General features: G+C 39.5%; 1 protein-coding gene across 1 annotated transcript in view; it reads left to right on the forward strand.

The window, feature by feature from the left end:
- LOC104597374 (insulin-degrading enzyme-like 1, peroxisomal) overlaps positions 1–23,031 on the forward strand; it is a 111,631-nt gene that overhangs the window by 77,629 nt on the left and 10,971 nt on the right. The window contains exons 15-19 of the mRNA XM_088891984.1: positions 2,523–2,625; positions 15,566–15,661; positions 15,758–15,947; positions 16,207–16,268; positions 20,237–20,345. Of these exons, the coding sequence (XP_088748110.1) occupies positions 2,523–2,625; positions 15,566–15,661; positions 15,758–15,947; positions 16,207–16,268; positions 20,237–20,345 (560 nt within the window). The remainder of the gene's footprint in view (positions 1–2,522; positions 2,626–15,565; positions 15,662–15,757; positions 15,948–16,206; positions 16,269–20,236; positions 20,346–23,031) is intronic.

Raw genomic sequence — 23,031 nt, forward strand, 5'->3', positions numbered from 1 at the left:
TGCAGGGAACTTCCAAATCTTCAACCATGGGAAGTGATCTGGAGCTGAGCCCTCCAGGGCCACTTAAAAGGATGTCAGTGGATGACTGAAAGTCTGAAAATAAACTCAACTTACAAACCTTCTAAACTTTCACATCTGAAGTGCCTGCTTCTACATGCGTTCTGCTAAGGCCTAAGAGTATCCATTATCTCAACCAAGCCATCTGCTTCCTAATTATTGATGTTTTGATGTAACTGAGGTGTCTACATAGTATGACCACCAGTTTCCTCATATTGTATTCTGATGCACAGCCAAAACACCAAACCAGTAGAAAAACAGCAGCAAGATGTATCATATTCCCTGATTGTAGCTTCATTCTTCTGGCCAATTAAAAAAAAAAATGGATACACCATGGATCTTTCTAAAAGCATATGATCCTATTTGATAAATTGAGCACATATGATCCTATTTGCATGTTGCCCTTCAACATGCTCAACCTATAGGATGTACTAGTTGATAGGGTTTCCCAATCCATGGAGAAACACCAATATTTGTGGCTAAGAGCGTCTCTCAACAGGTTCCATTTTCTCAACTCTGTACCTCCATAACCATTTGCCTAGAAGCATTTTGTTGATCACCCTATGAGATTGAACACTTTCTCACCATTCCTTTTGGATAAAGATACTTGGTGCCATGCTACTACATCAAAGTTCCTTTCATCATTAATTGCTTTCCACAGAAAATCCCTTCTCAGTTTCTCAAGTGTAGCTGCCACCATATGCAAGTTCTCACTAATGCCTAGGCGGGTGCCTAGGCGACAAGGCCTCCCTTGGAGGCTCGCCTCGCCCAGCCGCCTAGCAGTTTTGTATACTGTCATAAAATACTATTATATTGTTACTTTTTTGAGATTATAATTATAAAATAGACATTATTAAACAAAAATATTCTTTTTTTTGTGTTTATAAACTAACACAAACATTGCTAACTGCTGTATTGAACCCTCAAAGACTTCAGAATTTGAACCAGTAAGTAAGGGAAAAACTTAAAGTTTTGTCTAATCAACACATTTCTTCTTTTTTTCTTTTCTTCTTTTCCTATAACAAAAATAGGGGTTCAGTCTCCATATATATTGAATTTTCTTTTCTTTCTTATTTTTCTTCTCATAAATATGTTGATTTTCTAGACATAAACATGAGGTTTATAATTTTCTTATGAAAATTATGGATAGTTATTAAGGAAAGATGATTATGGAACCTAGGGAACTACCTAGGATATGTATTTTTCACTTAAAAAAAATCCATTGCCTAGGCGACAAGGTGCCCCCCTGTTGCCTAGCCTCGCCTTGGTGCCTTGAAAACTATGATTTAGGGGTTGTTTGGTGTTGTAGCTCAATAAATTGATTGTTTCAATCCAGTGGGCCACACTGGCATGGATGAAATCACACCACACTCTATCATGGTGTTCTACACTGGCGTGGATGGTGTGGATGCCTTATCAGCAAAATTTTCGGTAAAATACCTTAGTGATATATTACAGGACCTTACAACAATGATTGCATCTACTGTGGCATGGGTTGATCCATGAGATTTATATGTGGATGAGAAATTGTGATATACCCTGTTCAATCCACACTATGGTGTGGACTGAACTGAGCTACACCTTAAAGGAACACTTCTTGTACCCTGGCATGGATTGGAACCAAGCAATCCACACTATTTTCAAAATGAACCACAGAACCAAACGCCTCCTATAGTGGTTACAGCTCTTCAAACAGACATGCTATCATATTTCAGAAGCTCTTGCCATGGTTCAACCAAAGAAGTCTTGACCATGTGTTGATCTTCAAACTGAAGCATTTTGGATGGAGCAAACAGTTCCAGAGGGGAAAAATAGTAAAACCTACATGTGAAAATAATTTTTTTCTTGTTTTTTTACAGTAACAAGATTTTCTTGTTGTGGTCAACATTATCATGGTCATTTCTGTTAATGCTTGGGTAAGCTTTGACTGAAATTATGTTGCAAAAAGCTAAAATTTTGAGGTTGAGAGTGTTTCCTTCTTTATGTCTGCATCATTTATAATTGTAATTTAACTAGAGTTTTAGGCATTCTTAACAGTATATGTTACTACATATCAATCCCATGATATTATTTTAAATGCCCATTATTATATAATAAATTGTAAGTGTGTTTTGATGCTAATTCTATCATTTCCTGAGGCTTCATCCTCATACCATGTTATCCATGTTTTCCTTGTGAACAATGCTTCCATGAACCTCCAGAAGCCTCCATTCATTAACTCCATCTCCATACAATTGAGGTGTAAATACTTGATTGGTATGAATTATCATGAACCTTTGCCATTAAGGATGACTTATTTTCTTCCGTGGTAAATAAACTCTGTTTACTGCTTATGGTTTTGTGTAATGTTCATCATTGCAACCTTCATCTGATGAGCCATCTAGTTTTGTTGGTTTAGTTCACATGACAATTTCATAGCACAGTTTATACCGACTGAATTTTAAGCAAGTTTCTCTGTTTGGCAGAATCTTTTGGGAAACTAAGAAATTTGAAGGACATACAGACATGGTAGAGCCATGGTATGGGACTGCATATTCTGTCATAAAGCTCACAGGCTCCATGATACAGGTATGTTGCTAGATGACTACTTCAAACAGTAATTATTTTTTTTTTTGAAAATGGTAATATAAGATTAAGCCAAATAGTGCAACAGAGAGAAAGGGCTACCTCTAGGCAGATCACCCTATAATTCTTGTAAAATAAAATAAGTAAAAAAGCATGGGGTATTAGGCATGCTGATATTTTGATCCTTGTTTGTATACCGATACTCAATACATATAATTTGATCCTTGGTGGGGATAGAACCCTTGTTTTCAATAAGGGAGAAAGCCTATGTTTGTGCTCATAAAAGGAGAACAAGGAGCAGAGCCCCTTTTTTTCCAAGAAGGCAAAGAAAATGCATACCTATGTGACTGCATGGTTCCAATCCTGTAAAACAGCAAACATAAAAAACAAAAATTTTTATGGTAATGTGTAATATTATAACGGTTTTGGTTGAGAACTCTATTTTAATACTGTAAGCCCATATATTGAAAACATAAAAAGTAGGGAATTTACTAATATGAGCTCTTCTAAATTTTCATGTACAAATTAGGGAACTTGGAACAAAGTCTTTGGAAAAAAATCCTCCAACAGGAACTTGTGTCCACTATTGATAAAAAAAAAAAAAAGACAAAATTAGTGTCCACTAGGTCCTCTTTGCATTCAACTTTTACCTAGCTATTAAAATGTCTTTAGACATCCAATAGCCTTTTCCATTTATTGTTATTATTGCTGGTGAGAGCTCAATCAAAGATGAAGTTGCCTTTTCTTTATTTCATTTGTTTTATACTTTATGTATATAAATCAAGCAGTCAAAACTGTTTCTGACTATCTTTTATTATTTTTTTGAAAGTTGAAGTATTATATTCATCATTATAAAAAAAATGAAAATTTGCAGCCCTTTGTACCATGAGATTTTATATAGATGCCACAAGGCAGCTAATCATTCACACACACATAAAATGAAAACAGAAAACTGCCAAAACATATAGTTTGAATTGAAAAAAAAATTGCAGCCAAGCCCTAATAAAATCAAAATAAAAACAGGATGATCAGATCCTTTGGTTGAAACACCCTGCTGTTACTCTTTAACCTGATTGCTGGACCTACTGCCAAAGGGATCACCAATCAGCAAATTTTGCCTCTCCTGCTCATTCCATTGACCACCCAAGCACTCAGCATCTTCAACAGAGATTCCAATTGACAATCCATAAGATGAATGTTCTGCAAATGTTGTTGCCAGATTCTGCTAGTGAAAGCACGATTAAGAAAAATATTGTTGGAGCTTTCTGGCCACTGCTCGCAAATAGAGCACAAGATGCCATTCAGGGACATCCCTCTCCTAGGAAGATTCACCTTAGAGTGACATTTGTCCAGAGCATTAAGACAAAACTTGTTTTGTCTCCCTTCTCCATCCTGATTCCAATGCTGTTCAAGAAATCTGGGAAAGCTTTGCAAATTCCTTTCCTCAGTCCTCACACGGTCACACCACAACCATGTGAGAGTTCACAATCTTTTATATTCATTTTTCATTTTTATTGGGATAATTATATCCATTTAGATTTCAAAATTTGGTTCTAGGAAATCAAGTTTCAATAAAAGAATATGAGAAAATATAAAGAAACATTACTTATTGTTAGTGTCGAGTATGTATGGGAATTTCTGTCTTTGTGCTTATGTTTAGGTGCTGATGCATAACTTTATGTTAGATCTAATGTCCCTAACTTAAGTAGGGGCACATGTGACTTTTCCACAATATTTTAGTAATATAAAACAAATCTGGCCGAATGGGAGGGTTGATTTTTCTCTCATTCGAACCAGACCTTTTCCTCCTTGTCTTCTCTTCTACTCTTCTCCTTTCTCTCTTTCTCTCTTCTCTCTTTTCCTTGATTGTTATCAATCTAACAGGCAGGCCGAACTCTAATATGGTATCAGAGCTAAACTGAGAAAATCGGATCTGCCCAGAATTCTGTTCACTACGCACCTAGTCTAGGGTTTTTTCTTGCTTTCTTCGCCATCAGTTGGAGATAAGGGAAAGGGCTGAAAAGGAGTGATCGTCCTCTTCCCTTGGAGGTTTCTATGCCTCCAGTTGTGGTGTTCGTGGTCGGTTGCTGCAGTTTGTAAGAAGCCCTCCCCTAATCGATGAAGAGAAGAGGGCTGATTCGTGTGGTGCAGTCGGTGCCTTGTGTGGTCTGATTTTCGGGTGATCAGGTAAGAGGTTCTATTCATTTTCTTGGTGTGAATTAAATGATAAGTCTGTTTCAGACTGTATGGTGGGATTTCAGATTGTAGTGTGCTAGGGTTTGTGCATTTTTCAGTGTGATTCGAAGGGGAAGTGTTCCTCAAACAGTGTGGTGAAGTTTCAGGTAGTCGTGAGGTAGGGTTTGTGGTGTAAAGAGTGTAGTTTACAACAATAGTAAATGCTGAAATCAGTGTGTAGTGTGGTCTAGTGTGTCGAATTTAACAATACCAGAATTCAACAATGGGAGACAACAGTGATAGCAAGACTAGTGTGATGGTTCCTACTGACTACCTGAATGTTCAAATGACCTCCATTAAGCTGAAGGAGAAAATTATGTACCTTGGGCTAAATCTGTAGAAGTCTTTTTTAAGGCAAAGAAGAAGGTGAAACACATAAGGGACGAAAAACCCTCCACCGATTCTCATGGGTATGATGATTGGGAGCAAGCAGACACACAAATTATCACATGGTTATGGAATTGTATGGAACGCAAGATTAGTGTAAATTTAATGTTTCTTGATACTGCCAAAGAAGTGTAGGACCATGCTAAGAAGCTGTATTCGGGCCAAGACAATACAACCAGAGTATATCAGTTGTATTAAGAATACTTTAATCTACAACAGGGTAATCAGATTATGCTAGTATGAATAACATTCGTAATGAATTGAATGTTTATCACCCCCTCACTTCTGATGTCAAAATTCAGCAACAACAGAGGGAACAACTTGATGTGACTCGATTTTTGGTGGGGCTGAAATCTGAGTATGAACCAGTGCGGGCTCAGATACTAGGAGGATCAACTCTCCCTTCCTTAGAAGAGAACCCTTCCTTACAAGGATTTCCATTGGATCTACTGAGAACCCTAATGTTTCCAATAGATCAGCCTTTGTAGTGTCTAGAGGTCGTGGTGTTAGAAATGGAGCTCGGGGAGCTCAGTCTGGCCGTAGTGGCAACAATGGACCGGCATATGGTCGGAGTGGTGGTAGTGGACCTACATATAACCGTGGTGGTGGTCGTACTAGAGGTCGAGATTCAGGGGGAGCTCGTGGCAGAGGACGTAGTTTGGGTCCGAGGAGGTGTACACACTGTGGTATGGATGGACATACCATTAATTATTGCTATGACTTGCATGGTCCACCCTCAACTTGGGCCAATCATGCTGTGACTAGTGACAGTAGCTTCAAATAGGAGAGTCATTCAGCTGATCAAATACCTTCTACATCCATAGATGTTACTAGGAAGGAGATGATGAGTATTCCCCGTGATAAGTATGAGAGGTTTGTTCAGGCCACATCTCAGCAGAACACGGCCACTCTCGCACACTCAAGTATGGCTTGTCTGGCATCCACACCCAATCCATGGATTATTGATTTTGGAGCCTCCGATCACATGACTGGAACTCCAGGTGTGTTTTCTTCCCTTTCTCATTGCCCAATATCACAATTTGTTACTCTTGCTAATGGTTCCACATCTTCCCTTTGTTGTGTTGGTAATGTTAACATGGACCCTGTATCCTTATCCTCAGTTTTGTATGTCCCTAAATTTCCTTTTAATCTTATGTTAGTTAGTAAGTTGACCAAGTCTCTTAATTGCTCCATTACCTTTTACCCCTCTTCGTGTGTTTTTCAGGATCTCAAGACGGGGATGAAGATTGGTGGAGGGCATGAAGCTGGTGGATTGTATTATTTTGATGGTGGTGGAAGTACGTCAACAACTCTCCAATCGTCTCTTTCTCCTCTCCAGTGGCACTGTCGATTTGGTCATCCTTCACTGAAAGTCTTGAAGTCTTTGGTTCCTTCATTGAGTCATCTGTCTGTTTTGGATTGTGAGTCGTGTCAGTTGGGGAAACATCATCGTGTTCCCTTTAGTCCTAGAGTTGATAACCGTATGTCGAGTCTTTTTTCTTTGGTTCATTCAGATGTTTGGGGTCCTTATAAAGTAATGTCATACAATGGATATAAATATTTTGTCATTTTTGTTGATGATTATTCAAGGATGACGTGGCTCTTTTTAATGAAAGAAAGGAGTGAACTGTTTACCATTTTCCAAAAATTTTATGCTGAGATTCGCAACCAATTTGGTGTTCACATTAAAATTTTTCGTTCCGATAATGGTCGTGAATATTTTTCTTCATCATTTCAAGAATAGCTAGACCAACTTGGCATTATCCATCAGACTCCGTGTACCTACACCCCACAACAAAATGGGGTGGCTAAGAGAAAGAATCATCATCTTTTGGAAACAGCTCGATCCCTCATGCATCACATGAATGTTCCCAAATCTTTTTGGAGTGATGCAATGCTTATTTCTTGTTTCTTGATTAACCGGATGCCCACGTCTATCCTTGATGGTCATTCACCATTCACCCCATTGTTTCCTACCTTGTCTCTATTTCCTCTTTCTCCTCGGGTTTTTGTGTGTGTTTGCTTTGTTCATAATCTGGGGCCAGGAAAGGACAAGTTAGATGCACGATCTATTAAGTGCATCTTCCTTGGCTATTCCCAGACTCAGAAAGGGTATAAGTGTTATCATCCTAGCTTTCGACGTTCCTTTGTGTGTGTTGATGTTACCTTCTTTGAGTCTACTCCATTTTTCTTGGGGTCTGGTGATGTTTCTTCCTCTTCATCACCTCCTCCCCTTCCTCTTCCAGTTGTGGATTATGTTCCTCTTGTTCCAACTATGACCAAGTCCTTGCCTCCGGTGCCACCACCTGTTGAATGACCACCTATCTATCACGTGTATACACATTGCCCACATGTATCGGCTCCTCCAGCTCCATCATCGTCGACAGATCCGGCAGTTGTTCCCACACCAGCCCCAACTCCAGTATCTGATCTTGATCTTCCCATTGCCTTGCGGAAAGGTAAATGCAGTTGTACCCTTCATCCTATTTCTAATTATGTTTCACATGCTCACCTTTCTGCTTTCCATCGCCAATATATCTCTTTGTTATCATCTGTTGTTATCCCTAAGGATGTCCAGGAAGCCCTTGCCTCTCCAGGATGGTGTCGTGCGATGGAAGAAGAACTCTCAGCTCTAGCCCATAATCATACATGGGAACTCACCACTCTTCCTCCTGGTAAGCAGGTTGTTGGTTGTAAGTGGGTTTATACGATTAAGTACTTATCTAATGGTAGTGTAGAGCGGCTGAAAGCTAGACTGGTTGCCAAAGGGTATTCCCAAACCTATGGTATTAATTACACAGCAACTTTCTCCCCGGTTGCTAAGATTGGTTCAGTCCGTGTTGTGGTTTCTCTTTCTGCGATGTATGATTGGCCCCTCTATCAGCTTGATATCAAGAATGCTTCTTGCATGGTGATTTGTTCGATGAGGTCTATATGGAGCAACCACCGGGGTTTGTTGCTCAAGGGGAGGATGGTAAGGTGTGTCGACTACTGAAAGCCATTTATGGGCTTAAACAGTCTCCTCAAGCGTGGTTTGGCAGATTTAGTGAGGTGGTAAAGAAGTTTGGTATGAAACAATGCCAAGTTGACTATTCAGTCTTCAGTCATAACTCTCAGGCAGGGAAGATCCTACTAGTGGTGTATGTAGATGATATTGTCATTACCAGAAATGATAAAATGGGCATTGACAGGTTGAAGACTTTTCTGCAGGAACATTTTCAGACAAAGGACCTTGGTAAATTGAAGTATTTCTTGGGGATAGGAGTAGCAAGGTCTAAGCATGGTATTAACTTGTGTCAGAGGAAATATGTTCTTGATTTGCTTGAAGAAACATGTTTGTTAGGTGCTAAACCATCTGAAACACCTATGGAAACAAATACTAAGCTGAGCAGTGATATGGGTGAAGTGTTTGCAGACCCTGGTAGATACCGATGACTAGTAGGTAAATTGAACTACCTAACCATCACTCGGTCAGACATTTCATTCATAGTTAGTGTGGTAAGTCAATTCATGCAGAAACCTATGGTTCTTCATTGGGATGCGGTTCTAAGGATTGTGTGAGGTATTTAAAGGGGGCTCCTAGTCGTGGTTTGATATACAAAAGTGGTGGAAAAATTGAAATAGAAGGATATACTGATGCTGATTGGGCCGGTTCTGTATCTGATAGGAGATCTACCACAGACTATTGCACTTTTCTTGGGGGTAATCTGGTGACATGGAAAAGCAAGAAGCAAACAATTGTAGCAAGAAGCAGTGTAGAGGCAGAATATAGAGCTATGGAACATACTAGTGAATTAGTGTGGCTAAGGAACCTTCTACAGGAGATGGAATACACTGTTGATACTCCGATGAAGCTCTACTGTGAGAATCAGGCTGCAGTTCATATTTCCTCTAATCCAATGTTTCATGAGAGAACCAAGCACATAGAGGTTGACTGTCACTTTGTTAGAGAGAAGGTGCTGAGTGGAGTGATAGACACTGCATATGTCAACACAGGGAACCAGTGGGCAGATTTGTTTACTAAAGGATTGAGTCGGGGTAGAGTGGACTACATATGTAACAAGTTGGGATTATATCTATTAAAGTGAGCCGAATAGGGGTAGTTTAGTCATCTTATGTTTGTTAAGCAGTTTGCTTATGTGGCAGTCTTATTAGAGACACTCTTCTCCACACTTAAGTAAGGGTAGTTTAGTCTTTGTAAAGGTCATTAGAATCTAATAAAGATTATGGGGGGTCGACTGTATGGGGAGTCCATCAAATTTCGATAGACCCTTATTTTCTTTCTTCTTCTTCTCTTCTTCTTCCTCTTCTTCCTTCTCTTCCTGGTTCGGGTTACTGTAGCAGCATTCGAAACATGGTATCAGAGCCATGTTCCTGACCTACTTCAGTTGGTAAAGCACCTCAGCAGTGTTCGTGACTCTTCTTCCTTCGTTTCTGATCAGTCAATGGAGAGAACTGGTTCGCCCTAGGTCTGAAACATCACAGCTTGTCTCTCTCTGCTGCGCATAATCTTCTTCATCAAGAAAAGTGACTAGCAGTGAATGGTTGGTTGAGACTCTCAAAGGAAGGTCGATTATCTCTTCTTCTTGTGTTGCTGGTATTTCTGGGTAGAAACCCTTCAAGAAGCTGTTAGTACTGATCAGAACCTAGAGAACTAGGTTCATTGTTGCCCTAAAATGGGTTGTGTGTACAGTAGCCGAATGGTGTAGGGGCTGCTGTAAGTTGTTGAGTGGTGTTAGGGCTGTTGTAAGTAGTCGAATGGTGTAAGGTGTAATGCTGTGACATAGCTGAGTTTTTGTAGTTGTGTAGTGCCCTCTTAAAAATGTTAAACTAGTCTGAACTGGGTATAACAGGTTTGACTATGTTGTGGTGCTTGTGTTGCACAATCCTTATTGAGTGGTTGTAAGAGGGCTTTCATGTGATTAGTGAGTGTTAAATTGATGCTTATGTGGTTCGTGGTGTTGTGAAATCAACAGTAGTGTGAATAAGAACAAGGCGTGTGTACCCACTATTGTGTTTAGGGGTTGCTATAGGTGCTGGAACATCAAATTTTGAATTACAGCAGTCAGCTTGTTACTGAGAATTCAGGTTAGAGGCAATTGTGAAAGAGTACAATGGCAGCAATAGGAGATGGGTTTAATGATCAGAAACCTAGTGTGGTGGTTTCCCCTGACTACCTAGGTGTACAGATGACCTTAATTAAACTGAATGGGGAGAACTATGTTCCATGGGCTAAATCAGTGGAAGTTTTCCTCAAGTTAAAGAGGAAAGTGAAGCACATAAAAGATGAGAAACCACCGGTTGATTCCCTAGGGTTTGATGATTGAGAACAAGAAGATTCTCAAATCATGACTTGGTTATGGAATAGTATGGAACCCAAAATTAGTGCCAATTTCATGTTTCTTGATACAGCTAAGGATATATGGGAACATGCTAAGAAGTTGTATTCTGGACAAGATAATACAATAAGAGTATATCAACTTTATCAGGAGTACTTTGATTTGCAACAAGGAAACAAAACACTAGAAGAGTACTATGCTTGCATGAAGAATATAAGGAATGAACTCAATGCCTATCATCCCCTCACTCTAGATATTAAAGTTCAGCAACAACAAAGGGAACAACTAGATGTTACAAGATTCTTGGTGGGGCTGAAATCGGAGTATGAACCAGTTAGAGCCCAAATATTAGGGAGCTCCACCCTTCCTACACTTGAGGAAGTATTCTCACGGCTTCGCAGAATTTCTTTGGGACAGACAGTGAATCCCACACAGTCTGATAGATCAGCACTTGTGACAGGTAGAGGAGGTGGACACACAGTACAAGAGGGGGAGGACATGTCTCCTGAGGAGGCCGTGGCAGTTCCATGATTGGTCGGGGTGGTCGTGACTCAGGGGAAGGCCGTGGCAGAGGGAAGATTAACTCTGCAAGGAAGTGTACTCATTGTGGCAGGGAAGGACACACAATGAATTTCTGTTATGACCTACATGGCCCTCCCTCTAAATGGGCTAATCATGCTGTAGTAGGTGAGGTTGACATCAGTGATAGCAAACAGGCAGACCGAACTCCTCCCACATCTACATGTAATTCTGGGAGGGAGATGGTGAGTGTACCGCGTGATGAGTATGAACGGTTCCTTCAAACTACTTCACAGCATACCACTGCCACACTTGCTCACTCAGGTATTGCTTGCATGTCATGTAAAACCTCTCCCTGGATTATTGACTCTGGAGCCTCAGATCATATGACCGGGACTCCAGGTGTGTTCTCTTCTCTTTCTGAAACCTCCACATCACAAACTGTTACACTTGCCAATGGGTTCTCATCTCCCATCTGTGGTGTTGTTAATGTTGACATTGGCTTCTGTGCCCTTATCATTTGTTTTTATGTACCTAAGTTTCCATTCAATCTTATGCCTGTTAGTAAAATAACCAAAGTTCTTAATTGTTCTGTTACCTTATTTCCTTCCACTTGTGTTTTTCAGGATCTCAAGACGGAGAAGAAGATTGGTGGGGGGCATGAAGCTGGTGGATTGTATTATCTTGACGATGGTGGATCTTCAATTGCTCTTCAGACTTCACTTACTCCTCTACAATGGCATTGCCGAATGGGACATCCATCTCTCAAGGCTCTCAAGATATTGGTTCCGTCATTGAGTCATTTGTCAGTTTTGCAATGTGAGTCATGTCAGTTTGGGAAACATTGTCGTGTGTCCTTCAGTCCAAGAGTTGAGAGTCGTATGTTGAGTCCTTTTTCTTTGGTTCGTTCAGATGTTTGGGGTCCAATCAAAATAGAGTCTTATAATGGGTACAAGTATTTTGTCTCCTTTATTGATGATTGTTCAAGAATGACATGGATTTACTTAATGAAAGAAAGAAGTGAATTATTTTCCATTTTTCAAAAATTCCATGCTGAAATACGCACACAATTTGGTGTTCCAATCAAAGTTCTCCGTTCAGATAATGGTCGTGAATACTTTCTTACTTCATTTCAACAGTATTTAAAACAGCATGGCATTATTCATCAGACCTCATGTGCATTCACCCCTCAACAAAATGGGGTAGCTGAACGGAAGAACCGTCAGCTTCTTGAAACTGCTTGGTCTATTCTTCACCACATGAATGTTCCTAAAAGGTTTTGGAGTGATGTTATACTCACTGCATGTTTCCTCATTAATCGGATGCCCTCTTTCATTCTTCATGGTCGGTCCCCCTTCTCTATCTTGTTTCCCACTTTATCTCCATTTCCATTAACTCCTCGTGTCTTTGGTTGTATGTGCTTTGTCCACAATCTGAGTCCTGGAATAGACAAGCTAGATGCACGCTCAATTAAATGTGTCTTCCTTGGCTACTCTCGGACTCAAAAAGGATTCAAGTGTTATAATCCCATTACCCGAAAGTGCTATGTCTACCCTGATGTCACCTTTTCTGAGTCTGTACCCTTCTTCTCAAGTCCTAAAGCACCTTCGTCTCCACCCTTACTTCCTCTTCCTCTTCCTCTTCCTGTCAGTGATCCAGTTCTAGATGTTGTTGTTGGAGTAGACTCATCACCTCATTCAGTGCAGATCACCACCGAACGACCACCGATCCGACAAGTGTATACACGTCGAACGACACCGGCCCCTCCTCCAGCTTCTACCTCATCTACGGATCCTCTCATGGCTCCTATTGCTGAACCTTTAGACCTTGACCTACCCATTGCCTTACGGAAAGGTAAACGCAGTTTTACCCTCCATCCCATTTCCAATTTTGTTTCATTATCTCATCTTTCTACTTCACATCGCCAGTTTGTTTCACTTTTGTCCTTTATTTCCATACCTAACAATGTTCAAGAAGCTCTTAGTTCACCTGGATGGTGGCGGGCAATGGAGGAGGAACTTTCTGCTCTTCAACATACTCAAACGTGGAAACTTACTACACTCCCACCTGGTAAGCATGTTGTGAGCTGTAAATGGGTGTATATTGTGAAATACTTGCCAGATGGTAGTGTGGAGCGTCTGAAGGCCAAACTTGTTGCTAAAGGTTATTCACAGTTGTATGGAGTGGACTACATGGAGACATTCTCTCTGGTGGCTAAGATTGGTTCTGTTTGTGTACTAATTTCCCTGGCAGTTATGTATGATTGGCCTCTGTTTCAGCTTGACATAAAAAATGCCTTCCTCCATGGTGATCTTGTGGAGGAGGTATATATGGAGCAACCACTTGGGTTTGTTGCTCAGGGGGAGGATGGTATGGTGTGCAGACTGAAGAAGGCAATGTATGGGTTGAAGCAATCACCACGTGCTTGGTTCGGGAAGTTCAGCGAAGTGGTGAAGAGTTTTGGAATGAAGCAATGCCAAGTTGATCACTCAGTGTTCAACTATGACTCAAAAGCTGGGAAGATCTTATTAGTGGTCTATGTGGATGATATTTTCATTACTAGCAGTGATAAATTGGGGATTGGCAAACTAAAGGTATTTCTGCAAAATCATTTTCAAACAAAAGACCTTGGAACATTAAAGTATTTCTTGGGAATAGAAGTTGCCAAGTCAAAACAAGGTTTAAATCTGTGCCAAAGGAAATATGTTCTTGATCTACTTGAAGAAACAAGACTGTTAGGTGCAAAACCGACTGAGACCCCAATGGAACCAAATGTTAAGTTGAGCAGTGATATAGGAGAAGTATTTGAAGATCTTGGAAGGTATAGACGACTAGTGGGAAAGCTGAACTATCTGACTATCACAAGACCCGACATCTCCTTTGCAGTCGGTGTGGTGAGCCAATTCATGCAGAACCCTCGTATACCTCACTGGGATGCAGTTCTTAGAATTTTAAGGTATCTGAAAGGAGCTCCAGGCCGTGGGCTATTGTATAAACCAGGAGGAAAACTTGAAGTAGTTGGGTATACAGATGCAGACCGGGCAGGCTCAGTGAATGACAGAAGATCTACTTCAAGCTATTGCACATTTCTTGGAGGAAATCTTGTGACATGGAAGAGTAAAAAGCAGACGGTTGTGGCCAGAAGCAATGCTGAAGCCGAGTATAGGGCCATGACACACACTACCTGTGAATTAGTGTGGTTGAGAAATCTCCTACAAGAAATTGGGTTTCCCATGGATAAACCTATGAGATTGTAATGTGACAATCAAGCTGCACTCCATATCTCATCCAACCCTGTCTTTCATGAGAGAATAAAGCACATAGAGGTTGATTGCCACTTTGTGAGGGAGGAGGTTCTTGCTGGAGAGACAAATACAGAACATGTGGGCTCGAATGATCAGTGGGCAGATTTGTTTACAAAAGCTCTAAGCTCAGGAAAAGTGAACTATCTATGTAACAAGCTGGAATTATATGGCATATGTTCTCCATCTTGAGGGGGAGTGTTAGAGTGAGCCGAATAGGGGTAGTTTAGTCGTCTTATGTTTGTTAAGCAGTTTGCTTATGTTGCAGTCTTATTTGAGACACTCTGCCCCACACTTAAGTAAGGGTAGTTTAGTCTTTGTAAAGGTCATTAGAATCTAATATAGATTAAGGGGGTTGACTGTATGGGGAGTCCATCAGATTTCGACAGACCCTTATTTTCTTTCTTCTTCTTCCTTCTCTTCCTGGTTCGGGTTACTGTGGGCGCATTCGAAACAATATCATATATACTCTCCAGCTTGAGGGGGAGTTTTAGTGTCGAGTATGTAGGGGTATTTATGTCTTTGTGCTTATGTTTAGGTGTTGATGTGTAAGCTTATGTTAGATCTATGTCCCTAACTTAAGTAGGGGCACATGTGATTTTTCCACAATATTTTAGTAATATAAAATAAATCTGGCCGAATGGGAGGGTTGATTTTTCTCACATTCGAACCAGACCTTTTCCTCCTTGTCTTCTCTTCTACTCTTCTCCTTTCTCTCTTTCTCTCTTCTCTCTTTTCCTTGACTGTTATCAGTCTAACAGGCAGGCCGAACTCTAATACTTATCAAAGAAAAATATCAAGAAACGTTCTTTTTTTTCTTAACCGATAAAATATCAAGTAATACAAAATGGGATTTATGCTTTATTTAGGACTAAGTGGACATATTGTAAATATGGAAAATTAATGCAAAGCATTCACTGCATTATTCTTAGTTAGCATAGGGAATTAAAGTCATACCTTTCTGTTCATTTTCCCTAAAATATAATGTAGAGCAATTGTTTTTCCTTTTAAGTTGCCTAGATGAGCACCTAAGTTGTTGGGTGTGCACCTTTAAGGAAACCCCAAATCATTTTCTGGACTTAATGCTCACTGTCCAGTTCTGGTTGATTACAATATGCAGAGAAGCTTGATGGTCCATCATATGTTCTGTACCTTTTGCAGAAATGGATAGATACAGCTCCTAATGGATGTTTACATCTACCAGCACCCAATGTATTCATTCCCACTGATTTGTCACTTAAAGATGTGCAAAGGAAGGTACAGTCAAAACATCACATACCATTTCTTTGTATACCTTCTTATTTAAGAAGTATTTTTTTCAAATGACGTGATTCTTTTCTGGCCTTCAATCAGGATAAATATCCGGTTCTGTTAAGGAAGTCATCTTATTCAAGGTTATGGTATAAGCCTGACACAATGTTCTTTACCCCAAAGGCATATATTAAGATAGATTTCAACTGTCCCTATGCAAGCCACTCTCCTGAGGCAGAAGTTCTTACTGATATCTTCACGCAGCTGTTAATGGACTATTTGAATGAATATGGTAAGCTTTTTAGTGTGTATAAAATGAAATTAAAAGTTTTTACATGGCTGCCATTGTTTCTGAATTTCGGTAACATCACTATGTTTTGTTTCACTGGAAGTGAATATTTTTTTATTTTTTGTCTCTTGCATAAAGCTTAATATCTAAATTATACATGCTACTTTTCTTTCATTTTAATGATTTTCTTGAACCCGTCTGAATCACTCCTTTAAGTTAAATTTCTTGAGGGAAAGATCTTACTTTATTCTGTATCTTTCAGCTTATGATGCTCAAGTTGCTGGTCTTCACTATACCATAAACTCGACAGATACTGGTTTCCAGGTTACTCATTTTTTACATTCTATACGGATTATATTTTGTGTGATGAATGCGTGTGTTTAATGGCAGAGTAGTTATTATTTCCAAAATTTTTTACTGTCTTGTTTTGTTTTATTTTTCCCAAATTTGTTTCTTATGGTCTAAATAAGTTTTGTACTTGAGTGGTTCTAACACTTTGACTAGAATTCTAATATGGTTAGATCTTTGGCCAATTTTATTTTATTGGGACAAATAACATGAATTTTTATTAGTAAAGTAAAAATAGATAATTATTAGCCTGAACCAGAAAGAAAGGCCTGACTGTTGAGAAAGCAACAATCTACATAATAATAGGACCTCCTAGGATGATCTCCCATAACCACTAAGAGCGTACACAGAGAGCATAAATAAGAAGTATAATGGTACATAGATCAGAATTATTACACCCCAATTGAGTTCTCTATTCCCCACAGCAAACCTATCAAAGTATTCTGCAACCTCATCATGGTTGAAAGCAAGAGAGTTAGTCAACCTTGGGACCCAGCAGAATGACATGTTGACTTCGAAATCTGGATGCAAATGAAGGGATGGGAGATCCATCATATGGATGGTTGAACCCTGTAGGAAGGTTAGGCGAAATTTCAAAAATTTCTTTACTCCCATCCGGGAATCATATTCCCAATTTAGAAAACTACATTTTCAAGGTTCGTTCTTGTAACCAAACCGGACCAAATCTGAAACCAAGATTAGGGGGGATGTACCTGATACGGAATCCACGCAAAAAGCTCCTCCCAACGCAGGTGTTCACGCCTAAAAAGTGTACCAAATCCTCCCTCCACTGAAGATGACACAACTTAGGATGAGGCAGGATCAGCAGGTAGTTCTTCACCAAGAACCTTTGATTCTTCAGCAAGAATCAAATGGGGTAGTGAGCACAGCTTCAGAATTTTCTTTTAGCAAGAAACAATATCAAGATCAAATCTTGATCAGTTCCAAGAATTGGAGATCGAACAGGGTAGGGCGGCAAGAGCAGGGAGAAAAAGAACTGAAGGCAAAAACCAGTCAAACTGAGTTGTCTTTTCTAATGTCTATGTGTCTTTTTCAGATCCGCCATGCTCTCTATTTATAGCCTTAAAGAGACAACCTCCAAATCTGATTAGGAGTCTCTTAATCCAAATCTTTATTTGGATCTGAACTCTTTAAGTGATAAGGATAATCCCTTATCTTATCTGCAATTCAAGATCAACTTATTCCTAATCAAATTAGGAGTTCCCTGATCCAAATCTTTATTTGGATCTGGACTCTTTAAGTGGATAAAAGTTATCTTCTTTTCCTTATCTGTTGATCCAAACCCAGATCCACCTTAATTTAATTAATCCAATTAACCCAGTTTGAAATGGGCTTTAGGCTCATTAAGCTTTCAGGATCCCTTCCTTTTAATGTTGGCTAGCTTGGCTCTCTTTGTATGGCGTGGGACCCTATCATTGATCTACACATCAGCCACATGGGTTCAGTCTAGCCTTTGTTACAAGGCCTAGCAGAATTCACTATTAAATACAGTGAATCCCTGGGTCCATCACCATGGGCTCTTAATGGGCCCAACATTTACACTAAATGGTCCTTGGGTCCTGCCATCTTATGAAGGCCCAAGGATTGTGGGCAGATGCAAGATTAGCCCATCAGGTATAACCCTCAATGGTCTTACACTTAACCTCTCAGCTCTTAATGATCAAACACTGCCCGACAAGAGAGGACCTCTCCCTTGGCTACAAGGTACAGTGTTGCACTCTCTACTCACATGGATCCCGGGAATTAAAACTTTTTGCAAACAATTTGTGAAACCATAATATATAAGTATATCTTTATATAAATATATTTTGCCAAACCAAATTTCAAACACTTTTGAAATCCACTGCTGGCAGTTTAGGTTTCCATCAGAGAGTGCATTTTCCCGATCATTCACTTTGTTCGACAAAGGGGCTGATCTTGTCACTATGATCACCCACTCAGATGAATTCTCGGACTGTCCCAACATACCCAGGTTTTAACCCCCTCTAAGGATCCCACTGATTGGCACATCAAAGACAGTCCAATCCGACACCTTGTGCAGTATCATAATCGAGTCTAGGGGTCAGGTGTAATATTCCAATTTTGCCCATTTGTCTCCAAGGTCCAGGGCAATACTGGAATTTGGTCCGACTCAGGGTTTCAAGAAAATCCACATTGCATGTACCTCAGGTCTCACCCTGGCAGTTGAGACAAGCCACCCCAACCAACTTGGCGGTACATCAGTTTCAACCTTGGTAGGATAAATCTCCCCAGATCTATCCAACAGTTGTGGTTCTAAACTAACACGAGTCTCATATATGTCCAGTTTAAGGGTAACACATAGAAACATACCACAATAACATGAATCAAATATGTACTTTATTCATTTACAATAAATGTCATAATGTACATCAAGTTGATTAGAGCTAAGGGCATACACTGTCTAACAGCAAAAGACTTAGCTTCTTTAATCAAATGTGGTAGAGCCCAAGGGCCTCCAAAATGGTAATGCATGCGCCCCATTAGTTACTTGTGAGTCTCTCTCTACCTCAATCTGATCATGGTCAAAAGTAAACTTCAGCTTCAAACCCTACACCTGCATTGAGATCTAAACTCTAATTGATTCTCCAAGACCAATTGTTTTGTAATAGAAAACCATGGCTAACCTTCCCTTTACTACTTCTAAAGGCACCACCCAAACTTAAAAGGCTTGGGTATTCAATGGAGCATCCATCATAGTGTAATTTGAGATTTCTACTAGGAAAGGAATCTAATCCTGCACTGACATTTGATTTTAAGTAGAAAGGATGGCTACTACCTGCCAACAATACAGCTGAAGCAAGTGTTTTTATAGAAAGATATTTTTTTGTTGGTTGGGGTTTGATGTTGGTTTGATCTGATGGTGTGTCAAATGAGATGATGTTTGAAGTTTAAAAGTTGTTTCAGTGAGTTGATGTTGGTCTGGGTTTGATCTGATTTTCAGCCTTTATTTGGTTTTGGTGTTTATATTTTTAGGAGGGTATCTTTTGGCTGTTAGTTTGAGGGATTGGAATTGGGTTTTATTACAAGTTTTGGTGTTTATGTCTTTAAGCTTGATATGTGTTTTCTTTTTTTTAAGAGATCAAGGATTTGTATTAAATCATAAAAAAGAGTCCCAGGTACATTGAGGATCTGCACTGTGGAAAATACAGAAGTATATGTCAAGTGTCATGGTATAGGTATGCATGCGCAAAAAGGAGTATCAAATGAGAGGTCAGAATGATGTGATACACCCCTCTCCTCTATACCTTGCAATGTATATCTACAGTGTCAAGCATTTTATTAGAAGTTGTAATTTTCTTGCTTCCTCCTGTTCCCTATATCCTCACACACAGGATTGCCAAGGCTGCTACCATCAAAGTTTAATTTTATGAAGCTTTCTTCTGGGGGCTTCCAGTGTACAACAGGTTTGTCCTTAACTAAGGAAGAATTTGCAACAGATTCCCAGTTTCTCCATGTGTCCTCAAAGGAGAAAAGTGAGAATAAATCCAAAGGGCGAAAAGAAGGTTCTTTTGTCCCCCTCCAGATCTTGAGCACCTTCACTTTCTATTAGAATTTGCTGTTCTCTTGATCATTGGACAACGTTTCCACCTTATATTCTCTCTCCAGGAAATATTTATTCTAGTGTTCATCCATGTTTGTTAGCATTATTGGAAAGTCTTATCTTAGAATTTTTATTGTAGTAGGTAAATCAACTTAGGAGGCCTTTATGTTCCTAAATTTGCACCAAAAAAGTTGATTTGCTGAGGATGATGTAGGATCATGATTTTACTGATGTTCTAAGCATTATCCTTTTCCACCTGCTTTGCTAATTTATTTACTGTTTTTTTATCAACGCCAATTTATTTATTTTTCTTGTAAATGCATCTGCATTTTTTACTAACTTTTCTTGCTTTCATTTTTAGGTGATTGTGTTGGGTTATAATCACAAAATGAGGATCTTGTTAGAAACTGTAGTTCAAAAAATTGCTGAGTTTAAAGTAAAACCAGACAGATTTTCTGTGATCAAGGCAAGTGGATGGCTTCTTGTTGTTATGTCTTATTGCTTATTGTTTAATTCCCGATTTTTTATTTTTACTTTTCATCTTCCTCCCAATCCATATTCAAGGAAGAAACAATATATAGATTTCTATGACGGTTCCCCTTTCTCAGAATCTACTGCACAGATGCACACCGACACACCCATGCCTGTCAAGTGCACAGCAATTAATGCAGCTCAATCAGCTTCAAATAGGAATTCTGCTAATTAATGGACTAGTGCTTCCTTTGGTACTTTTCAATACCATAGGGGCTAGTACTTAATTTCCCATGTCAATAAAGGACCATTGCCCCATGATGGTCCTGCCCATCCAGGGTCTTGGGAGGAGTAGACTGGATAAAGACCTAACCTTTGGCATTTTTGCACAAATTGGATTCTCGCAGAATAGAATCCACATTGTCATGCTTGTCAGCCAGAGATTGCACCGTAATGCTAAGCGATATATCTTTTGTTATATTAACTTGTATAAATGTTTATAATTGTTCATTTGAAGTGTCATGCGTATATCCTCGATTTTGTTACAACTCCATTTTTCCTTCATTCTGGATTATTTATCATATGCATTTGACTTATTTGTTATTATAGTTATCCAAAATTTGCATCCATTGTTTTGTCAAATGCATATACATGAAGCTAGATACTTGTAAATGCTTTTAAATGGTGTTATATCTTGATACTCCTATTAAGGTTGATCTCACCTTTTTATGTGTTTAATCATGATGAGTGATAACTTTCTATTAATGACATCAAAGATACTTTAGTGGGGATATGGGGAAAACTGGATAAATAGAGGTGATGTGTCTTGAAACACTTCTTGATCTCATTGAATAGGTAATTGAAAAAACTTTTTTTTGGTATTACATAGTACACATTACAAGAGGATTAAGGGGAGGGGACAGAGCAGGATGCATGTGATGTTGACTGATCTTATCTTGGATAGCCTGCAGTTGCATGGGTTTGATCCCATGCCTCCATATTTGGAGGGACGCCAAGTGACCATCTGAGCTACTGGGTCATTTGCTAATTGAAAAAAGCTTTTGAAGAAACCATGCTCAGCTCACACTTGGAGTGGAAGAGAAGTGATTAGACTGCAACTTCAACTTTTCAAAATTCTATTTCTAATATGTTTTAGTCTTTAGCAAGATACTTGAAATTCTTTTAACCCTTAATAATGATTAAGAAGCCTATATTCCTGCCATACCAACAGACTAGAAAATTGTGAAGAATCTTGACGTTGTACCTTAGTCCTATAATCCTTGTTGTACACTACCATAGTATTCTTTCTTTCTTATTTTCTCTTAGAAGAAAACCAGACTTTGAGAGTGTGGCAATGAGGGTTTAGAGTATGAGAGTTTCGAACCTGCTCTCACTCTAACACCCTAACACTATTTTATTATGTTAAATTTGAATAATTACAAAGGGGGCCCTTAATTGGGCAAAAAATTACAAAGAACATAACATAGGAAAGATGGGCCCAAAATAAGGCCCATTACAGAAAGGAGCATAAACAGTAAGAAAGAATAAACAGCCTATGGGCCATTCGGCCAATCTTCTCTACACTCCCCCTCAAGCTGAGCATAGATGTCAATCATGCCAAGCTTGCTAGTATCATGCTGAAGTTTTGCCTTGGGAATGCCTTTGGTGAGAAAATCTGCCAACTATCCTTCAGATGTGATGAAAGGAAGACATACTTCACCCGAAGAGACCCTTTCTCTAATGAAGTGTCGATCGACTTCAATATGCTTAGTTCTATCATGTTGCATTGGATTGTGAGCAATGTTGATGGCAGCCTGATTATCACAGTACATCATTGGTTTGTCATGCTCAACCCTAAGTTCCTCCATCAATGATTTTAGCCATAATAGTTCAGAAACTCCATGTGCCATGGCCTTGTATTCTGCTTATGCTGAAGACCGAGCAACAACCGATTGTTTCTTGCTTCTCCAAGAAACAACATTACCAGCCACCAAGCTGCAATACCCAGAAGTAGATCTTCTGTCATCAATGTTTCCGGCCCAGTCAGCATCGGTGTAGGCTTCAAGTTTCATATGACCATGCTTGGCAAACAGAATTCCCTTTCTTGGGGAGCCCTTCAAATAACACAGGATTCGCTCTGTTGCTGCCATATGAGTGTCTCGGGGAGCATGCATGAATTGGCTAATGCAACTGACCGCATATGAAATATCTGGCTGTCATGCATAGGTACAGAAGTTTCCCAAGAAGTCCCTGGAAGACTCCTGTCTTTTAACAATATCCCATCTGAGGCAGAGAGTTTATGACTCGTATCAATAGAAGTAGCAACTGGTCTACCACCCATCTTCTCAGTTTCAGAGAGCAAGTCAAGAACATACTTCCTTTGGGAGATAAGAATTCCATCCTTTGATTGAGCAACTTCTATGCCAAGAAAGTATCTCATTTCCCCCAAATCTTTAATCTCAAACTCTGTATGGAGGAAAGATTTGAGATCATGAATTCCTGAAACATCATTACCTGTCACTACAATATCATCTACATACACAATGAGGTATACTGCCAGATGTCCACTCCTCTTCACAAAAAGAGTATGATCAGACTGTGTCTGCACATAGCCAAAGTTAACAAGTGTTGTTCTAAATCTCTCAAACCATGCTCTAGGGGATTGTTTTAGTCCATAAAGGGATT

Source organism: Nelumbo nucifera, chromosome 7, assembly GCF_055504915.1.
Source record: "Nelumbo nucifera cultivar China Antique chromosome 7, China Antique-T2T, whole genome shotgun sequence".
Lineage (NCBI taxonomy): Eukaryota > Viridiplantae > Streptophyta > Magnoliopsida > Proteales > Nelumbonaceae > Nelumbo > Nelumbo nucifera.